Source organism: Ambystoma mexicanum, chromosome 2p (genome assembly GCF_040938575.1).
Source record: "Ambystoma mexicanum isolate Mex_15411 chromosome 2p, UKY_AmexF1_1, whole genome shotgun sequence".
Lineage (NCBI taxonomy): Eukaryota > Metazoa > Chordata > Amphibia > Caudata > Ambystomatidae > Ambystoma > Ambystoma mexicanum.
Genome location: NC_090923.1, coordinates 282,775,224 through 282,797,515, shown reverse-complemented (window position 1 = coordinate 282,797,515; position 22,292 = coordinate 282,775,224). Strand labels below are relative to the sequence as shown.

The 22,292-nt window shown below is 48.1% G+C and overlaps 1 protein-coding gene across 5 annotated transcripts in view; it reads left to right on the top strand.

Moving 5' to 3' along the window:
* PFKFB4 (6-phosphofructo-2-kinase/fructose-2,6-biphosphatase 4) overlaps positions 1 to 22,292 on the top strand; it is a 632,962-nt gene that overhangs the window by 533,829 nt on the left and 76,841 nt on the right. For 4 of the 5 annotated variants that reach the window (XM_069643565.1, XM_069643564.1, XM_069643563.1 and 1 more), the window contains one exon: positions 6,393 to 6,457. In XM_069643565.1, coding sequence (XP_069499666.1) covers positions 6,393 to 6,457 — 65 coding nt within the window. Of the gene's footprint in view, positions 1 to 6,392; positions 6,458 to 8,599; positions 8,693 to 22,292 lie in introns of all 5 variants that reach the window. The other variant, XM_069643562.1, reaches the window with a different exon arrangement.

Here is a 22,292-nt window from a genome sequence, read left to right as displayed (position 1 = left end):
CACCGATCAGGCACAGCCCTATACAAGTAGAGAAGTATTTGGATAGAGTTAAGTCATCAAATTAAATCCTGTTCAAGAAGGAATATCTAGGAAAGGCTGAGATGTCTTCTACAATGCTAAAGCGAAGATCTAGTCAGAGAGTCTATAGAGATGGAAAGAATTAGATCTCCTTCAACATCATTGGACGACTGTCTTTTTGCGCAAACAATCGGGATTGTCTAAATCCATTAACAGCATCGACCATATATACCCAAAACAGTTTAATGTCAGCTTTGACAATATATCCTGCACCATTTGTGAAACTATATGAAGCAATAAAGGAGAACTTTAAAGATCAAGCTCCCCTACTTGCTATGGTCCACTCGAAAGTAATCTACATCGAGGCTTTTGTTACCTCACTTCAGACGAGGGTTGACCAAGAGGCTGCGGCTGCAAACCAAGTACAAAGGATCATGCATGTGACCTTGGAAGCAGAACGCCAAGAAATCAAATTGATTTTAACATTGCTGATGAAAATGGTACAGAAAAAAGAAGTGCATCACCTCAACCACCACATTCTGCAACTTCAGACTTCATTGCAAAACTAAAGCCTTCATTAAATACGAATGGAGAGCAGATGGAGAAGGCCATGTATCAAAAACCAATGCCCGGATGGGATCAGGAGAAGTACTGGAGCCAAGGCCTCGGTGTGAAGGAAGAAGAGACAAATCCTAAGATAAATGTTTGCAAACGGAGACCCTAACAAAAGATCCAACAGGGGGTTCTGCCAGGAAGCTGTACACTTAACAACTGGGACTAGCTTCAATAACACACAAGGCTCGTCACTGCCCTCGGAAGCGCAGCCTTAATGAGAAAAAGCATAACCTTATGGAGCCCAAAAAAAAAAAATATCTCCCTTCAACCTAAAAAAGGAAATCTAGCGCGGCAAACGGTTTTGTAAGAAACATCACAACTCCACCGGCCTTGAATGTAAGGAGCTCTATTGAGCCCCCATCAAAAAGTCTAAAAACTATGGTAACTAAAAGTTTACAAGAACCGAATCTCCAGAATTCTAGCTCGCATCAGGGGGTAAACAGTCTCTTGGACAAGGACATAGCTTTATCGGATCTCAGCTTTCACTAATGATGAAGAGGAGGCAAATACATCCAAGCCTTTTGCCAATGAAAGAGAACCAAAAGAGAACATAGAAGAAGTAAAGGAAACCAATCAAAGGTATCGGTATTGGGTAAAACCCCCTACAAAAGTCATCGCACATCGGAGGAGAGGGAGGACAAAAGATCTATACCTCGACTGCAAAGAGCCAGCGAGGATTCCTACTTTCTAACCTTGGAATAGCAAAGAGCTTGCATCCATCTGAATAGGAATGAGATGATTGATATCAGGGAGAGGAGTCCAAAACCAGTAATGTCGAATCCTAAAGAGGATTCTGGAGAAAAGGCTTTTGAAAGAAAAAAAGTACGAGAGAGTAAGGATGAGAAAGAACATTGATGACCACACAGTACAACTCCAACACCTCTTCCCAGGGGAAGATCGATTTATCCTTAATCGTTTGAACATGATGAACCTCTTCTAACCTGTCCCCTTATTAAGGTTCATCAAATCGGAAGATCTGAAAAGATAGAGTAATCTTAGATCTTCGGTCAGGGATGATAAAAGGGTCTTTATCGGACCTTGCACATCGACTGCAGCCAAATATCAGACTGGTTTGCGGATGAAAAGCTAAGAGTGAGAGGATGTCTATTGGAGGAAAGAACCCATGGACCAGTACTTAGCAAAAATGTTCTTAAAGGGGTGCAGCAGCTGGAAAGTCCAGAGTTAACAAGAGAACGGAAACTCGGGATATCGCACCGGGAAAGATTAGTGAATCACATATCACCAAGTGAAGCCAAAAGGGCTCGCTTAAAGTGTCTTTTAAAACTGACAGAATTATTGAAAGTAAAGTAAGAGAAACAGAAGACAAACCCTATAAGGAAGTGCAGAGAACTACAAATCGTGGAACTACAAACGCACTGTCCAGGCACATCCAGTAACCACGAAACAAAGCATGGACGTTCGGCTGCTGGAACACCAGGGGGGCGCAGACACCTACCATTTGACAAGGACATCAGTAGCGGGAATATGGACATTACAGGCCTCCGGAGAAGGAAACCCCCCAGTTTAGATGGCTATACCTCTTATTTAAATCCAGTCTTTAGTAGCGGGAAGGGTAGACCGGCAGCAGGTTACTAACTTTAATAAATAACAGAATGGTATGGAGGTACTTGGTCAATGATCCAAATCCCTTCCTGTAGATGTTGCACGTGACGATAAAATTTGGTGTGGCCAAACAACCCATATGGAGTCTATTGATGAACGTCTATTGGAACCCCCTGATGATTAAAGCAGATGTCCTGATAAGAGATAACCGAAGCCCTAGAGTTCTTTGTTGCAATACATAAGAATATATTTGTGATACTGGGAGGGGACTTAAATATTCCTTGCATTGATGAATTTGGGAGGAATAATCGATTAAGTACACCTTGGTGGACAAATGCAATGATGCATAATGACCAAATCAAGGGAGATAAGCCAGCACGGGCGACTTGGTCAAATGGCACCCAAACCTCGATTATAGATTACATATTTGTTTCTTCAAACCTATTGGGAGACGCACACCTAATGGAGGTCCTACCAAAAAAAAACTAGTGATCATGCCCTCTTGAGGTTATTGTGGGGGGGGACAGGAGCGAGGAAAGATGGGCAAGTAGGGTGGTGGTCACCAACACAAGAACCCGATTGAGATTCCAAGATATCCCAATTTTGCAGGGGAGTTTTGACAGACAATGGGAACAACTAGCGGATATAAATTATGCACCCATGGTGGAATTTTCCAGACCAATTAAAGTAGGAAGGGTTCAACAACCACCTCCATAATCATGTTAGTGACAGAAAGATCAGGGAGGAGAGAAAACTACTCAGAAGAGCTAGATACAGGGACTGGATGTGCGGCTACAAATCAGAACTAATTCAAAAAGACGCGGAAACTAATGCTTCGGGCCCTAGCAAAGGAAGATATCAAACAGAACTGGCAATGGCTAAATAGCCTTACCACCTCAAATCGATCTGCCTTAATTAACGTGGTGGCAGAAGAGGCTTGGTGCACCTTCTATAAAGAACTTTATGGGCTGGAATACTGCCTTCCGAAGGAAGTCTGGAATGATGCAAACCTACCATGGACCTTTCCTATGGATAGACTTCATCTAGAGATCTTAATAAAGAAAGCCAATGCATTAAATGCACCAGGTGCGGATGGACTGACTAAGTCACTGAGGAAGAACCACAGAGAGGCTTGGCAGCTGTTTTTCTTTTTTTACCCCTTTACTCTGGTCATTATATCAGGGACTATCCCGGACTCGTGGAGAAAGGCTATTGTCCCCATCTTTAAGAAGGGCGATAGGACCGATCCTTCAAACTACCAACCTATCGCCCTCCTGGATGTTTTAGGGAAACTCTTTGCAGCCCTGCTATTAAAACCATTAAGGAAATGGATGAAATAGACTAATGGCTTAGACCCATGCCAATCTGGATTTATCCTGGGAGTGGGGATGAAGCTAGATCTTTTTCTGAGAAACATCCTGATAAGGAGAGCTTTAACAACTCAATTGAAAATGTATCTCGCTTTTATAGACCTGAGAGAAGCATTTGACATGATAGACAGGAATTTGCTATGGGCAAAAATGGAGGCTGAGAAACCCCCCAAAGGGGATACTGGACCTATAAAAGCCCTATATTCCTCTACTAGAATTCAAATTAAATTGAATGACCAGGGAACATTAACAAAAGAAATTCCCACCCATTGAGCATTAAAACAGGGATGCCCCCCCTAGCCCCTAATTTATTTAACCTGTCCTTAGCAGATCTAAGGACCAACAGGGACCAGACTAATACTTCCGCTGCACAGGTAAATGGCCATAAAATATCACATATTGTATGTGCAGATGATGGTCCTTATGGGCCAGACACCTATAGGCCTAAAGAGCGTTAACAGATCTACAAAAATATATTGAAAGGAATGGCCTAGAAATAAACGTTGCCAAAACAAACATTTTAGTCTACTCCTCTAGGAAAGGTAGACGGGGGGAAAAAAACCTTTAAATGGCACTTGGGCAACCAGGTCTTATCCCAGGTCACTTCCGTAATATACCTTGGTATACAAATGCATCCTAGTTTGGTAGATGTTTTGCACCAGAAAGATCAGAAAATAAAAGTAAAAGGTCTTGCGGCTCAGGGCGGTTTGATTTATGAGTAATACTGTAGATTTTCCATTTTACAGATATTGTCCTTTTACAAAGCACAGGTTGTGGCATGCTTGACCTATGGAGCAGAGGCATGCACATTCACCCCATGGAACAGTTTGGGTAAATAAGTTTTGTTTTGGAGGAAGATATAGAGTCTAACTCAAAATGTACGAACTTGGGTTGATATTGATCTACGACAGCTCTGTCTGGAAATCGCTATCCCTGTTTTTTAAAATATATTTTGGAACCAAAGCCTGTGCCTTCTCTAATTCCAACACTGAAAAACAATTTGAAATATAACAAGCTCGTGGACCAAAGGGGGAAAACATGTCTAGCCCTGGTGGACTCCTTTGGTACTTTTTTGGATACCCTTCTAACAAACGCGGGAAAAGCCAAAAGATTATTTTAAGATGACTGGATTGGGACCATGAAGGTAAGGTTATTTTACCTTCGTTAAAGCCATCTGAAGAATGAAATGAAGGCATATGACTTCCTGCCCAAATACCTGAAACACTTCCCATATGAATGGTAGAGCATGCAATTCATGAGATTTCGTTTTAACACTTTACCAATGAGACACATTTTGAAATTATATGCGGAAGTCCCGGATTCCAAGTGTAGATTCTGCAACTCGCAGCTGAATCTTGACATTAAAACATTTGTTTTGTCCGAGATTAACTGAGATGTGCACGAGGTACATTGGTGAACTTATTGACAATAGATGTAATGGAGATGACGAAGTGATCTGGTCTTGGATTACAGCTGGAGAATCTTGTCCATTGATATTTGCAATTATGCTGCTAAAAATGTTTAGGGTGGCAATGAATGGTTTATATTAAAGTGGAAAAGGAGAGGGGCAGGGGATACTTGACAAACGTCTTTTATCATCTGATGACACTGTTGCCTTGTTGAGAAATGTTGGGACGTCATGGGAATGTATGAATCTTCTTGTTTTCATTTTTGATTTTTCTGGATGGAAAGATGCATGTTTTGTTAAAAAAAAAATTATTAAGATTTATGGTTCAATTTGACAAAATCTGAAAAGTCAAAATTGAGACACCTGTAATGTTAAAGTTGGTCGAATTGGCTTGGATCTAATGGAGGATCCTTTTATTCTACTGTATATCAGCATCCGTAAATACTGGAGGGTTGTTACTTTGCTGTTTTGCTGGAGTGTTTTCTGAATGTCTTTAATGTTAGGAGATCCACGTGACATTACGTGCAGTTAACAGTTCACTATGAAGTTGTCATTTCACTTTGACCACCAACATCCCTGCATTCACAGAATCGTGCTATTGTATCTACAAAACCCACTAGCTCCGGTGTACCCATATAAACCACTGTCATTGTCTTACCAACATGAATTCCATCTATGTAAGCCATCATCTTCAATGGCCCTAGCTTGACTCTCACTGATATTCTCGAAGGAAATATGAATCTGGGATCACTGCACCGCGCCATAATGTGGACTTTCAAAATGCTGACTTCCGTTATGGCGGGGCACAGTGATCACACAGATCACTTTGGCCCGCGTCCCCTTCTTACCTCCCCTTTCCGTCCCCTCCCCACCTCTCCTTTCTTTCCCCTCCCCACTTACCTTTCGGCAGCACACTTGTGTGTGCCGCAAACTCATCTCTGTCCCTGCGGCGTCAGTTCCCTTCCACCAACATGGCTCGGAACTGGCGTTGCAGAGTCCTTTTTTAAAAAACTTTTTTTTTTTAACTTTATCGATACCCACAACCCCGGACTCCAATTACACTGAACAAGCCCCTTACCAAAATTCCAACTGCTTGTCCAGTCGGACTAATTGCAGTAATTGGACTCGTGGGCATTTTTGAGTCGGCATCTTGGTGAAGTCACGAAAATGTAATGGATCTGCAGATATGTATGCTTGAAATGGGTTGGTCTGTGCACAAGTCGAGGATGGCTATTTTCATTGCTGTTGTAGTGTTGCCAAACTTAATCAAAACTGAAGAGTTTAATTATCTGTATATTTTGGCAGGAGAATGCACATTGTAAACCCACAACTGTTGGCTTAAGGGCCTGTGATTGATGTACTTTTCAGAGTGTTTTGTAGCGCTGTTAATGTAAGCAATTCTGTCCTGGTAATTTTAGGCTGTAAAGTGGATGCTATCGACCTGAATGTGGAAGCTGTGAACACACACCGTGATCGGCCTGAGGTAGGAGGTCGCACTAAGTATTTTAACATAAATAACTAGTGCCTTGACAGGGCTAAGGGTAGTGATATTTAATAACCTGTTGCTGATGGACAGAACGTTGAGTGAAGTTTGGATTCTAAATTAGCTTTTTTGTAAAATGGCCACATTGTATTTTCAGAATTGGTATAAAACAAAAATTCCTGTCATTTAATATGCCACATTCTAGAGGTTATGGGGTTCACCTTTCATGGTATTTTTAAAGCGGTCTAATCAGAATGTCTATTTGATGGGCAAATTTAAGTCTTACCAGATGTGCACATTTTCAAATAGAATTATATGGGCCAGGTAAGATGCAATATTACTTATTAAAGGAAGTAAAATGCATTTCATTTGAAAGTATACTACTTGTGCCACTACCAATGAATCTAAACCCTGTGTTTCTACGTTGGAGGCAAGCTTTAGATCAGGTATGTTTTGTAACCGAGCAGCCATTGATACCATCATATGGATCCTACCTAATCTGAAGTGGTCGATAGCAGTCAAGGCACTTTTTTAAAATGTTTTATTTATTGCAAGAATCCCGATTTCTAGATTTGATGCAGCGATTCCTACCTTTCCACAGAACCCTGGACCAAGTGAAGATATATATATATATATATATATATATATATGCTGTTGAGAATTGTGGGATCGCTTGGGCAATGTTGTGGCAGCCATTTGTATTCTTCGAAGGGTAGTGATAGATGCTGTGAAAGGGAGGTTGGAGGACAGAAGGCTGTCTGGGTGTGGGAACAGTGAAACGTGTGTCAAGGGTAAGTGGACAATTAATACTGGAGGAAATGGTGGGAAGGTTTAAAGGAAGCCACCAGAAGATGCCCATACAATAGGGTGAGGGCATGTCAAGACAGGCATGCTGAGGGGGTGGGTGGGGAGAGGAGGCTGAAGGTGCATGCGTTTAGAGCAGGCCTAGAAGGGATTGTCCATGGCGGGGAAACATGAGGGTCTTGGCTGCAAGTGTCTTTCCCTGGGGGACTAAAGGGAAGGGGGCCTGCCTTCATGGGGAGATGGAAGAGACATGCAAGTGAGGATAGTTTAGAGAGCTATCCCTAAAAAAGGAATCCAGGGAGATTAGCCACTTTGAGTGACCCAAGACATGGGGGATATTCATATTAAGGTGTACATATGCTTTTTGCTATTGGATTGTACCCACTGCTGACCAGTAGTGATGCACATAAGAATACCATGTTCCAAAGGTTAAATAACTTGGTGGAACAAGCAAGATGTACACAAGATGTAGTTTTGAATGACTATTTGTTATTTAAAAGAGTTAGTGAAGTTAAGTGTTCAGATGCCACCCATGTCTTTTTCTTTTATGGTAGTTCTCATTTGTATAGCTGTAGTATTCCATCACATGATGCTCCACAGTGCAGCACCACTTAAATCTCCCTTTAATGATCCTAGGAGAACTCCATTTGCTGATCTTTTTTTTTCCCCCCATGTATAGCCAGAATCTCTTGACTACAGATTAAAATGTACGGTGGAACCATTGACTTGCATGAACATTTTAAGCACGGTTTCATCTAATACAACTCAGTGAGATTTGCAGAACTGTCTTTTTAGTCCTATTGAGAACCTGACTGGATTTTAACCATCAATAATGTGGCCCTATTTGTACAGTGATTCTTTATTAATTCTCTTGCTCAACACTAATTCTGCATTTTCCATCTGCAGTTATGGTATCACACACTTTTATCTAGTGGATAACCTTAATCTGAACAGACTCTTGACACTTAATTGGTTTCCTTGGTAACTTTCTGAAAGGTCCTGAAATTATCATTCTTCAAGTGGATGACATCCGAGTCTGCCCTCTCCTTGTTTGAGCGGTTACACAGTTCACTTGGATATCAGTTCACATGGATATCACCACTTGGTCAATTCTGTATGCCTATTTGCTATTCAGGTGTGGAAGATTAAGAGCAACAAATAGCTGTAGCGTTTGTACATGCAAGTTTGATTTTGCATTGATTTGGCTCGCCAGTGTTTACCTTTATGAATGTTTTTCTAGTTCATAAAACAAAGAAAAAACGAGCTTGTTGATAGGGAGCATGATTTGTGGGGAAAAAGCAATATGCGCGGGTAAGGAACTTGTTCTTTATTACACAGAATGTAGATATATCCAGACCTCCTGCGGAAGCCCTTGTCACGGTCCCTGATCACCAGTGACACCTGAGTCGTCCTCTGCCAGGAAATATTAAGGTGCAAGTTTGATATTACTAAAAACAATCATTTCAATCACTCCAGAATGAACCCTGCAAATTGAAAACCTAATTCTTAAAGTAATTTCGTTTATGGAAGAAAGACCAATTTTAGTTTTTGTTAAAGAAGCCCAAAATATGACACATGCATGGCTTCTTGACGGTTTGCTAATTTATTTACATTATTTTCGGGGCAGAATTGACGAACATTGTGATCTGGGAAGCTATTGAGCTTTAAATCAACCAATTTATGATGGAACACGTTTATATACCAAATTGATGCATTTAAATTTAATCTGTTAAATTTAACGTAAATTACTTTAATCCCTCGTTAAAAACTTTGCTGCATTACAGCTTCATTTTATTTTTAAACACAAACATTTTAACGATATGGGATACAAATATAAAAATGAGTATGCTTTATTTGGTCAGTCGTGTATTTTGTTTAGCAAGACTTCAAATGCAGTAGTCCCGATGTGGGGTTTGTGCCCTACTGAAAAACTAAGCAAGGCGAATAATCAAGTGTAGCAAATGCTTTAGACGTAGAGGTCACATATGAGCATGTGTGTCTGAACAAGGCTTCATTGTAAATTCTGAAGACTCAAATGCTCCGTTACTCCCTGCCAGATAAAACACCTGAATGGAAGTTTTTCACAAGACGGATTAAAGATTTAACGTCTAAAAAAACAAACAAAATTGAGCACATGATGCCATTGCCACTAAGTTTACCTTAAGTCATATCGAGCATGTTCACTTTTATTGTTTTGTGCCTGAGGTTATCCTTTGGATGTGTAACCCATAGCTAAGATTTGTCAAAATTTAGCAGGTATCATGAAAACAGAACTTTATAAATATGGCCGCAAGAAAGCAATCTAAAAGAAATCGGAAGAATTGGAGCACAGACCTAAGACATTTTATAAAAATATTGGACATCGTGTAGTGTTTTAATGTGAATTCAAGCTTGGTCAATGGGTAGCTGGTTCTATAGGCTATCTTGAAGTGATAGGATTTGAGTTTTTTTAGCAAATAATTGTACATTGGTTGAGTGGTTTATGGGCAGCGGTCTGGTGTGTGGTTGGGCGTTCCAACTTCTCCAGCATGGGGTCTGGCATGGATTCACATGCTCATGAATATTCCCCGTCGTCAGGCTGGGAATCCTCGGTAAAGAAAAAACCAGTATCAGTTTCGTTTCTGATCTGTCTTTCGTAGTAATAACCAATCACTGGTCTCTGCGTCATACTGACCACAGCCAATGACTGCCCTCTACCTAAGCACCCCCTCTGGCAGCCATCTTCAGCTTTTTACCGCACGTTCATGTGTTGGGATCCTCGTGCTATTGCTCTCGAGCGTTAGTGCTATTTTTTCACGTTTTTTCTCAAAAACGTCGTTTTTTCGGTCAAAAGAGCCTCAAGCTCCACCGACTCTCCATCCGATCAACGGGGACCCGTGTCGGATTCGTCTGCGCCCCTCAAGGGTGAAGATTTCGTCGAGCTACGCTTTTGGAGGACTCCAGAAGTTTCTCAGGCCCGGTCATGGCCCAGGAGAAGGGAAGCTCGACGCCCGGAAAGCTGTTCAGGGTCTGCCCTGGATGCCAGCTGCAGAACGTCTTCAAGGAGGACGAACACTCTTTTTGTCTTTACTGCCTACATGAGGACAAGACGCACGTGGAGAAGGACTGTGCGTTTTGCGGCAACATGTCGGAGCGGACCATGAAGGACCGCCATCAACGTCTCGCCAACTGGCTGGAAGGGAAGAGCCCGTCCGGCGAGAAGAAGAGGAAGAAATCCGAGCGGTCTTCTAAGACATTTGAGGACGCCCCGGCGACGGGGGTCCAACATAAGGCCAAGCACCGCAAGTCCGCTGGCACTGGGAGCGCCGAACAGTCGGGCTCTATGGGCGCCAGGCTGGGCGCACCCTCCCCGGCACCATCAACCACGAGCCAACGCTCTGGGTCGGGTAAGAGGAAGGCCGAGCACCCAGCGAGGCTCCTAGAGAGGCCCCGGTCGAGCTCGAAGGCGGAGGGGGAGCGAGGCACTGTCCCCCCCCCTTCAAGGATAAGGCGGTGAGCGCACCTAAGGTGGTGAAGGCCTTAATCCATCCGGCCAAGCCCTCTATCGAGTCTGTCGCGGCGGCCCTGGCTCAGCCTGTGGAGGCTACGACAGTGGTGGCGACCTCGGGGCTCAGTCTCCCTGCCACCTCGGAGGGAGTCCTCTTTTGTGCCCATCGATAGGACCCCCGTGAAATCCCCCGTGGGGAAGAAAAACGGGGGGCATGGCGTCGTCGTATATTCGACCAGCTCCTCCTCCTCGGCGTGGAAGAAGACCGGCCCGTCGGGATGGATCCCGACGCAGGTGACGACGACATTGTCGAGGGTACCGACGGGGCCCCTGATCGCCCGTCGGATTCCCCTCTGCCAGCGCCGCGAGACAGCTCGGCGGCCATTTTGTTGGCTATACAGTCCTTATGCTCAGAGATAAGGACGAGACTACCGTAGCCGACGGAACCTCTCCCGTCGGGGGACCCAGAACCGGGACCTTCTGGGGTTCCCCCTACCAAGAAAAGAAGGATCCACCCTCCTCCTCCTTTTCAGCCGTCGCGCCCCTTCCAGCCCTCCTCCCCGTCCACCCGAGGGGATGATACGGGGACTGACACGGCAGCGACGGGTACGGACGACGAGGTATACGACGAGGATGTACCGTCGTCGCCTCCCACCAGGGCTTCTCCGCCCGACGAGATTGGATCGTTCCACTCCATGATCGCCAGGGCATCCGAGCTTTTCCAACTCTGCCCTGAGGAGAAGAAGAAGGAAGGTTTCCTTTATCAGCGGCGCGAGGCCAAGAGGAAGACGGTCCTCGCAGTGCCTCTATTGGACGACATTTGGGAGGAGGGCCTCACCCTCCTCAAGAACCCTTCCACGACGCCAGCTAGAAGAGACCGGTACGAGAAAAAGTACCGGGTCCCGGACACGGCCCCCCTGTGCCTCCGGGCACAGCCTACCCCGGACTCCGTCGTCTCCGCGGCAGCCAGGAAAAAAGCGGGGGGGGTGCGGCCTCCACATCGACTTCCCCACCGGACGGCGAGGGAAAGAAATTGGACGCTATGGGACGCAGAGTCATCTCGTCTGCAGCGACGACGATTAAAGCTGCCAACGCCTTGGCTATGGTGGCCCGATACGACAGGGAGCTCTGGTACAAACTGGCTCCCCTGCTGGACTTCTTGCCGGACGACAAGAGGGCAGAGGCCCTGGAGATCCTGCAGGAAGGTAAGGTGGCTTCGGACCACGCCATTACCGTTGCGACGGACATCGCCGACACTGGGTTCCGCCAGTTGGGCAACGGCGTTTGCCTTAGGCGGCGTGGATGGCTCAAGGCTACGGACTTCCGTCAAGATGTTCAGACCAGAGTCCTGGACATGCCCTTCGATGGGAACAACCTGTTTGGGAAAACAGTGGACGATTCCCTTCAGGCCATTAAAGCGGACACCGAGACGGCCCGGGCCCTTGGAGTTCTGCAACGACGACGGACGCCCTTTCGGAGCAGCGGAAGCAAGGGCGCCTCCAAAGGTTCCGGCGGCGGTTTCTCCTACCGTCAAGCGGCCCGCTCGTCGTCTCAGGAGGCCTACAGAGGACGAGGCAAGTCTGGCGGACCCTGCCGTCGTCGCCAAGGACAAGGCGGCAGAGCCTCGTCGAAGCAGGATTGAACCGGCCGTGTGGTCGGGCCCCCACCGAAGCACCCCGGTGGGAGGCCGGCTGGCGAGCTTAGTCAGCGTGTGGGAGTCCATCTCCACCGACCGTTGGGTGCTGGACGCCTTGGCCCGGGGCCACGCGCTCGAGTTTCAAAGAAAGTGTCCAAGCGTCCCCCCCGTGGCCAGGAAAGAACTTAACGTCCCTCAACTTCTCCTGGAGGTAAAGGCGATGCTCAGGAAGGGCGCCATCGAACTCGTCCCAAAGAGGCTTCGGGGCTCCGGAGTTTACTCGAGATACTTCCTCGTGAAGAAGACGGGGAGATGGCGCCCCATCCTGGACCTGCGACGTCTGAACAAGTTCATCAAGGCGCAAAAGTTCCGGATGGTCACCCTCCAGCACGTCCTGGGTCAGCTGGAGGAAGGAGACTTCCTGTCGTCGTTGGATTTGGAGGATGCCTACTTCCATATTCCCATCCTGAAGGGGCACCGAAAATTCCTCAGGTTTGTGGTCCAAGGGCGTCATTACCAGTTCAAAGCCCTCCCCTTCGGACTACGGTCGGCACCCAGGGTGTTCACCAAGTGCCTCGCACCGGTGGCGGCGCAGCTGCACCGCGAAGGGATCCACGTCTACCCCTACCTAGACGACTGGCTCATCCGAGCCGAGACAAGGGAGCTCGCCGTGGTTCACAAGGCAAGGACCGTCCAACTTCTCACGGACCTGGGATTCTCCGTGAACTACGCCAAATCCCACCTGGTACCTGCGCAGGACGCTCTGTTTCTGGGAGCGAAGCTCAACACAGAGTCCCTTCTGGCCTCCCCGTCGGAGGAGAGGACCAGGACCATCCTGGGCAAGGTGCAGCGGATGTTGGTGACCGACGCGGCCAAGGTGAGGTCCATCAAGTCCCTCCTCAGAATGATGTCTTCCTGCATCTACCTCATTCCCATGTGCAGGCTCCGGATGCGCCCGTTGCAGGAGTTCCTGGACGCGCGCTGGATCCAAACGACTGGCAGCTTCGAGGAAAGGATCACACTCGAGAGTTTCCGACGAGCGATCCGGTGGTGGGGCACCCGCGCGCATCTGACGGCGGGCATGGACTTCCAGACCCCAGCCCACCAGGAGACAGTGACCACGGATGCCTCCCTGGAAGGGTGGGGAGCGCACACCGAAAATCTGCACGCAAGAGGCCTTTGGCTCCCGACGGAGAAATCCTTACATATCAACGTCCTGGAGCTCCGTGCAGTGTTTTGGGCCCTCAGGTCCTTCCTTCCGTCCCTCAAGGGCAAGGTGGTGAGGATCTTCACCGACAACACCACCACCATGTTTTACATCAGGAAACAGGGCGGAACCAGGTCCCCAGCACTGTCCAAGGAGGCGCAGGACCTGTGGCATTGGGCAGTCGCCCAAGGGATGTTTCTGGTGCCGTTTCATCTGGCCGGGATAAAAAACACCATCGCCGACTCACTCAGCAGGGAGCTGCGCTCGTGCCACAAGTGGGAACTACAGCAGGATCTAGTGGATCGCCTCTTCCGACGGTGGGGCACACCCCAGATCGACCTGTTCGCGACGGCGACGAACTCCAAGTGCCGGAGGTTCGCCAGCAGGTTTCCCCAGGCGAGGAGCATGGGCGATGCGCGTTCCCTCCTTTGCCACTGCTAATCCGGCTCGTCAACCAGCTCAAGAGGTCACGGTGCAGGATGATCCTTGTCGCACCTGCGTGGCCGAGGCAGATATGGTTCCCGGACCTTCTGGACTTGTCAGCGTCCCCGCCAATCAAGCTGCCGGTGGACGCGGATCTGCTCTCCAGGGAAGGAGGCGCCATCCTCCACCACGACCCGAAATCGCTGAACTTGCAGGCCTGGCTCCTGCAGCGTTAGAGTTTGGAGGATACGACATACCGGCCGACTGCAGAGAGGTTCTTGCAAAGGCCAGGGCGTCCTCGACTCTTAAATGCTACGGACACAAATGGAAGAGGTTCTCAGTCTGGTGCCACGCACAGAAGATTAACCCTCTACAGATTACGGCTCCCCAAGTACTGCCGTACCTGCTGACGCTGGCCAAAGCTGGACTGGCACACGCGTCCATCAAGATTCATCTTGCTGCGATCTCCCGATACACCAGAACCACGGGGCGGACGTCCCTGTGGTCTAATCGTCTGGTGAAAGAGTTCATGAAGGGACTGTTCAGATGGTTCCCGCCGGAAAAGGCTCCGGCCCCGGCGTGGGAGCTCAACGTGGTGCTGACCAAGCTCATGGGACCTCCGTTCGAGCCTCTGCACTCGGCCCCGTTGAAGTTTCTGTCGTGGAAAACAGCGTTTCTTGTGGCCATCACCTCCGCACGACGGGTGGGAGAGATCCAGGCCCTTTCCTGCAAGGCTCCGTACTTGACTTTTCACGACACGAGGGTAGTGCTCAGGACGCACCCCTCCTTCATGCCCAAGGTACCTTCGGACTTCCATCTCAACGAACCCTTGGTGTTGCCTGTGTTCTTCCCGTCGCCTTCGTCGCCGGCTGAGAGGACTTTGCACTCGCTGGATGTGGCTAGAGCGCTGAAGTTCTACGTGGACCGCACGAAGTGTTTTCGGAAGACGTCACAACTCTTTGTGAACTTTGGACCTGTCAATCATGGGAAGGCTCTCTCGAAGGCTTCCATTTCCAGATGGCTCTCCGGCTGTATCATGTACTGTCATCGGTTGGCAAACCGACCGCTGCCTGGCCGTCCGAGAGCCCATTCCACCAGAGCGATCGCAGCTACCACGGCGTTCCTTTCTGGTGTGCCCCTGCTGGACATATGCAGGGCTGCTACGTGGAGGTCGACGCACACCTTCACGAAATTCTACTGCGTCGATCGGGATTCCAGGGAGGAGTCCAGGGTCGGCCAAGCAGTGCTGCGCAACCTGTTCGCCTGAGGTGAGCCTGGTGAGGAGGTAAGATGCTTAATGTTGAGCCTTTGCCACCTCCCGTGGTTGTGCATGTGTGTACTGCTATGTATTCTTTATTCATGAGCATATGAATCCATGCCAGACCCCATGCTGGAGAAGGAACAAGTTACTTACCTGTAACTGTTGTTCTCCAGCATGGGTCTGGCATGGATTCACATGCGAACCCTCCCGCCTACCCCTCTGCGGCTCTTCACTTGGTCATACTGCCACTTTACGTGCTTCCAAATCTGAAGATGGCTGCCAGAGGCGGTGCTTAGGTAGAGGGCAGTCATTGGCTGTGGTCAGTATGACGCAGAGACCAGTGATTGGTTATTACTACGAAAGACAGATCAGAAACGAAACTGATACTGGTTTTTTCTTTACCGAGGATTCCCAGCCTGACGACGGGGAATATTCATGAGCATGTGAATCCATGCCAGACCCATGCTGGAGAACAACAGTTACAGGTAAGTAACTTGTTCCTACTGTAGCATAGAGGTTTGGTGAGTGAGATCGGTTTGTTGGTTAATTATGCAGGTTTTCAGGTCTGAATTGCTTTTCCAATAAGGCAACAGTATTTATTTTATTGCACATTTGTATGGGGCCTATGCAGCAGGAAGCGTGTCCAGGTGCCACAAGACATAAGGGGGGGGGGACAGAGGAGGATAAACGGTCATATAGGCCTTGTGACATTCAGATCGTGCAAGTGCAGCAAACAGAAGTGCAGGGGGCCCATATCAGGGCAAAGGGAAGGTAATTGGATAGGGGGGGTGCAGAAGGAAGGGGGCCGAGTGCAGGATAAGTGCTATGGGGAGTCTGGAGGGCAAGTGCACTCGGGGTGGGATAGGGCCAACGTGTGTGTGTGTGTGTGTGTGTGTGTGTGTGTGTGTGTGTGTAGACTGCTGGTGGGGGGTGACTGTACTTCTTCTCTCTATATGGTAGAGGAGAGGCACAGAGGACCCCAGCCAAGATTCTCTATTTGGTAGCTATGGTCGAGCAATCAAGGCCTTGCTTCTCGGCTCGGAAGGTGATGCGGGCTGGTTTTTAAGTACAGTGTAGTCCCCAAGCACCCACAAAGGAATGTCCACACACTATCGGTTACAACAGTCTTTATATAATTAATATTGAAAGATATATACAATATCACGATAACTCACTTTGTACTCCGAAAATCAGCAATGTTAAATATATACAGTTCTAAAGTGGTACCACTAACGTTATCGGATCTCATTAAAGTGCATACGGTCAGAATGACACACAGATCAAAATAAAGAGGAAACCAGCAGTAGAGAGAGGAAGGAAAGCAAGATGGGTTGAGCAATTGGCAGAATACTGGCCCGATACCTAGACACAGTTCTGTGTGGAGATCCCCCCCCTCCCTCTCCCCCACCACCTGGGCAACCTGTAGACGAAAGATACAAGCCCAGTCCATATATTCACACTAGACTTCCCAATAGTTCTGCAACCCCAATGTACCTTGGCGTTGTAGCGTTCCTCATCGGGGAATCGATGGCCCTTCTTGAGTGTCCTCCCTTTCAGGCAGGAGTCACGAGTCGTCTAACGTCCGACGGGGAACAGGTCAAGCTATGGCGTTGAAGTGGCCGCGTCGTTCCTAGCGGTGCTCGTTGACTGGGAAGCATAAACGTCCTGCAAGGAAGAGGCGTGCGGGGCACCTCGGTGTCAATAGTTCTGGACCGCAAAGAGTTTGAAGAACTGTGGCCCAGGAAGGGCATCGAGTCGTGAGTGGCGGGAAACCCACTGGTGGATGCTCCTTGGCGCGTCGACGGTCAGGCCTTCTCCAGCAGAATACAGCGGCGACTATGCGGACGAGAGTGTCCTTGGATCAATTAAGTTCTTAGGCAAACAGGAGCACGGCGGCTTCGGTCGGCGATGGCGGTCGTCGACACTGGCAGACAACAGTCCGGGTGCTTCTCCTTGAGTTCCGCAGCAGTCCCCATATCGGGTCAGCAGCCTGTCGAAGATCTCTCTACCAGGGAGCGTTGGCAAAGGTTAGCTGGTGCACGATGGTCCCTCGTAGCTCGGGCAGAGGGCGCCTTACCAGGTCCTCTCTAGGTCAGTCCTTGGAGACACAGCAGCTTTCAGATTGCGAAGTAGAGCGACATCAATTCTTCTCTTCCAGCAGGGCTTCAAGGTAAAGCGTCAGTTTCACGCCAGTTACTCTTCGTAGTTTGGACTTCAGCTCTGAACACGATTCCTAGCAGTGAGAGATCCCCAGATATACTGTTGATCTTATTCATTCCGCTGGGTCACACTCGAGCATCCAATCACTACGAAGGGCGTTCATGCAGGCAGGCAACCAATCAGGCACACAGTGCATGCAGGCCATTCACTTCTCTCCAGACACTCACAACAAGTTATGTGTATTGGGACAAGTACCAAGCCATTCAACACTTCATACTGCATTCATACTGGTTTCGGGCAGGTCTGTCTAAGTCATTGTGTCAACCACCAGATACTAGACACCCACAAAATAAAATGCGTATTCGTCCCACCCACAGGCGTACCCACAACATACGGTCGTTGGGAAGGCTCCAGACAGTCTGGTCAGCACTTCCCCACACTACCATATATGGAACTGCCACCCAACAGCCAGTCAGGGAGAAGGGACAGAGTCAGGGCTTCCTGGGACTTCGGGAAGATCAGGGTAACAGGCGATGGAAGGCAAGAGACCATGGGGGCCATTTTATCGCCATCAGGAATCTACCGATTCCAGTGACAGGGCCTGGGCATCCCAAAATGGAGGACGCTCAGGGCACCAGTCAATTCAGCACAGAGCTGCCACCAGCCCGTACCCTGCTCTGTGCGTCACACACAGGTGCCCAAAAACATACACTAGGGGCACAGGGTTGCACCCCTACCCATGGGTCTGTTCACCAAACTGAGAGAGCTGCACCGCCAGGAGTCCCACATGAACTCCTGTGCGGAAAACACAACAGAACACGATAAAAAGCAGTAAAGGACAAGGATACGGAGGCCCTGTCCCTCCGATGCATTTCCAGCATGTGTGCGCGCGTGGGGGGGCGTGAGGGGGGGCAACGGGGGAGGACCAGGTTTTGGGGAGAATTCTCATTTCTGTGCAAATTTCTTTCAACCTTGGAGACTCCCAGCTCTCTTGCTGGACTTTTGGGATTTATTTTTTAATTTTAACCCTGGATTGAGACCTTTTGCTTACACTCAAGTGTTTTGACCTGATTTGGATTATGTGTTTACTTTGTTTTTGGATTCTGGCAAACTCCATAGCCATCTAACTTTTATATGGTGACACGCATCACCTTCAGTCATTTAGATTTCTCATTGGGTTTAAATTCCTTTTCTTGTGTGAACTACTGTTCCCAAGAATAGTAAAGTGAAATTGAGTTTACTTACCTTTTTCTCTTTAAAGGTCCAGCACACACCACCATATGTGGAGTGGGGGGGTTGCGGGGGGTTACCTAGTAACCCTTATCTGACTACTTTAAATGGCTGGTGGCAGTGGTTTAATTTTCCTACCGTTGTGCTTTTCTACCGCAGGCTGAAACCTCAGCTGCACTACAGCGCCGATGGGTGACCATTTTGTCAAAATGGCCCCAGTCTTTTTTTCGCCATTTTCTGTTTGTGAGGTCTTTCTTGTGTTTTACTCTGTCCGTCAGGGCCGAGTTGAGCCCTTTGTTCATTTTGCCTTTGGAGGGATTCAGTCTTGAAACCTGCCTCTGGCTCCAGTGTGTCTGAAAAGGCAGGATGTGAGGGAGGTTCTCCCCTGCTGTGTGATTGACAGCCTAAGTGATTTCTAATTGGAGAAGGTAGTCTTGCGCTCTAAACCCTCCAAAAAAGGAGAAATATAGAAAGTCCACTGTTATCTGAATTAAATCACTGCATCAGTGCGATTATTCGATAATGGTTTTATTCTTTCCGATTATGAACAGCCGACACGTGTTTCGACCCTTCTGGTCATCCTCAAGGCACACTGGTGGTATTAGGGCACAATCACTTGATATTGTTGCAGTCTTATTGATTCCGAATTGACAGTATGAAAAATTCTTCTGCGCTGCTTTCCAATAATAATAGTGTGAGAAATGAATCCTATTCTTTCAATTTGATAATCCTAAGTAGTGATGCTCAAACTCCTCCTCAATCCGGCTAAATAGCCTGTACTTCGATATTCACCTATTTTAAATTGGGGCCCAATCCCCTACACTGAATCCTGGCTGTTGTCTGCACCGAGATTCTCAGAAGAATTTTTCATGATAAAGTATATTTGAGTGTTACATATCTTTCCTTTTTAAAGAAGGCTTATTTAAAAATTGATGTTAAATAAACAACTATTTATATCTGAAACCTTGAGTGTAAGTGTTACTTAGCTACTTGTATTTGTGAATTTCATTTACAGCTCACATTTACCCCTCTTGAGACCTATACTAAAAGGTGGGTTACCGAATACCAAGCAGATACGTGTTGTATAGTCTCACCCAGTGTGACTACACCAATTCATACCTAACACGAGGCTCAGTAGTCTAGTCGCGGAAGAGTGCCCAAAGGCAAGCACAGGTAGGGGGTGGGGTGCTGAGGCAGACTAGTCGAGGGAGGGCCTTGTCCATGTAAGACTCAGAAGGGACCAGGCAGCCAGTCGCAGCAGCAGAGGGCATTAGCAAGGAAGCGGAAGGGGGAAAAAGGAGGAGGAAAGAGGAGGACTACGAGGAGGAGGACTACGAGGAGGAGGCCTACTCCTCGCTTTCTGCTAGAAGAAAAATCTGACCTGCAGAGTTATAGCTAGAGGACCGAAGGATTCTAGCAGGGAGATATTTAGGGAGAGAAAGTTGGATGTAGTGTGATCCCAGGCCCTAGAAAACCTTGTGGATGATGCAGAGGGTCTTTAATTTGATCCTTGCAGCTACCGTGTGCCAATGGAGAGATTTTAGGATTTGAGAGACGCAGTCCTTGAGCTTGAGGCCAAGGATACATTTTGCAGTCCTATAGTCCTATTCTGGATCAGTTGAAGAGGACGGAGGGAGGAAAGGGGCAGATTGAGGAAGAGGCTCTTGCAGTAGTCCAGCCTGGAGAAAACCAGAGCCCTAGAGACATTGAGTTTCTGGTGGAAGGCGAGGAAAGGGAAAATGCCTCTGAGGAGGTTAAGCTGAAAGTGAGCCGCCTTGGCAAGTTCAGCGATATGAGGTGAGAAGGAGAGGGAAGAGTCGTAGATGACACCCAGGTTTATTGCCTCATAAGAAGGTGAGTGGAGAGGGCCCAAGCAGGGTGTCCAGTGAGTAGTAGGGTAGGAAAGGGGTGGGGGCTTCCAATGAGAATGATCTCTGTCTTACCGGCATTAATACCGAGATCGTTAGAAGCACACACCATGCCTGAATAGCAGTCATGCAATAAGGAATGAGAGAGGAAGGAAGCCTAAACAAGAGCAGAGTGTCATCCACAACACTGGAAGTGAGGATAGAAGGTGGAGATCGGGTGGGCAGGAGGGGCAGAGCCACGGCGAGAGGATAGTCCCCTAGGGGACACCGCAAGTGAGGTAGAGGTGAGAAAAGGGCCCATTTGAACCTGGGAGGACCGATTCGAAAGGAAAGGGGTCAGCCAAGCCAGTGTCCTGTCCGTGATGCACAGTTGATTTTAGAGGGTAGCATGATTGACCATGCCAAAGGCAGAGGACAGATCAAGGAGGTTGAGAATGGAAGCAGAGTTGGAGTCGAGGTTTGTGAGCAAGTCTTCACAGGTGTTGAAGAGAGCAGTTTCCATGCATCTGGCTGCTCTGAAGCCAGACTAGTCGTGGAGACAGCCAACAGATTCAGTATTGTGGATTAGTTGGGCGATGACCACCTTCTCCAAAGGTTTGCCCAGGCAGAGGATAGTGGAGATGGGGTGGTAGTTACCCTGACAGGAAGGGTCAGCAGACAGCATTTTTAGGAGGGGGTGCTTGAGGTAATGGGAAGGAGCCAGGGGTAACAGAATGATTGCAGAACTCCGCCAAAGAGGGAGTGAGGGCAGCAATATTGTCCTTCATAGTTCTAGAGGAGCAAGGAAGCACCTGTTTGGAGGAGACTTTCATAGAGCAATCAGTCTTGGTGACCTCATCCCGTGCTATGGGTGAGAAGAGAGTAGTAGGGATGGCGAGAGAGGGGCCAAGGGAGGCTCAAGTGCAGGAGGATGGAGGGGAGATGAGAGTGAAGACAGGATGGCCTGCATTTTGGTTGTGAATTGGGAGGCCAAAGCTGTACAGATGGTGTGGGAAGTAAGAGAAGTAGACTGCAGTAGGATTGGCAAGTTCCTTAAAGATTTTGAAAAGTTAAGCTGTGTTGGGGGCCCCAGAGAGGTGTGCTTGAATATGGACCCGCTTCTTGGACCGGATGGAGAGTCTGTTATGCCTTTGGAGAAGGCGACAGGCCAGTTTGTCAGAGGATGTGTGAGAAAACCAGCTATTACAGTTCCACAACTCTGCACTTGCTTTTCAGCAAGGCTAGGTCGGAATCATACCAACTGTTGCACTTGGAGGCAGGTTTCATGCGAATCCTCATGGCAGGGGCAAGAATGTCATGGGTGTTGGAGATGGAGCAGTGGAGTTTAGCAAGGAGTCGGTGAGAGTCAATAGCTGGGGGGGCAATAAAAGAGGCGACAAAGGCTGCGACTGACACTCGCTTCATCGGTCAGATGACAGAGAAGGTGGCTGGCATTGCAGACAGATGCTTACCTGGGTGCCCAGAAGCTCAGGATGAGAGGAGAATGATCAGACCAAGAGGAGAGAGTTGCACTGAGAGGGTTATAGAGGGGTCAGCTGAGATGCGCGCTGAGATGAGCACATCCAGAGTGTACCTGACAGAGCGAGTCGGACCAGACGGAAGAATGGTGAGGGAAAGTCAGTTGCAGAAGGGTAAGGCCGCATCAGGAGAGTCTAGATGGATCTTGAAATCTCAGAAGCTTAGAGGTAGAAGTCGGGAGAGAAGAGGCAAGGTCGGCCCACTCCGATGGAATGAGAAAGGGAGAGAAATTAATTTTATT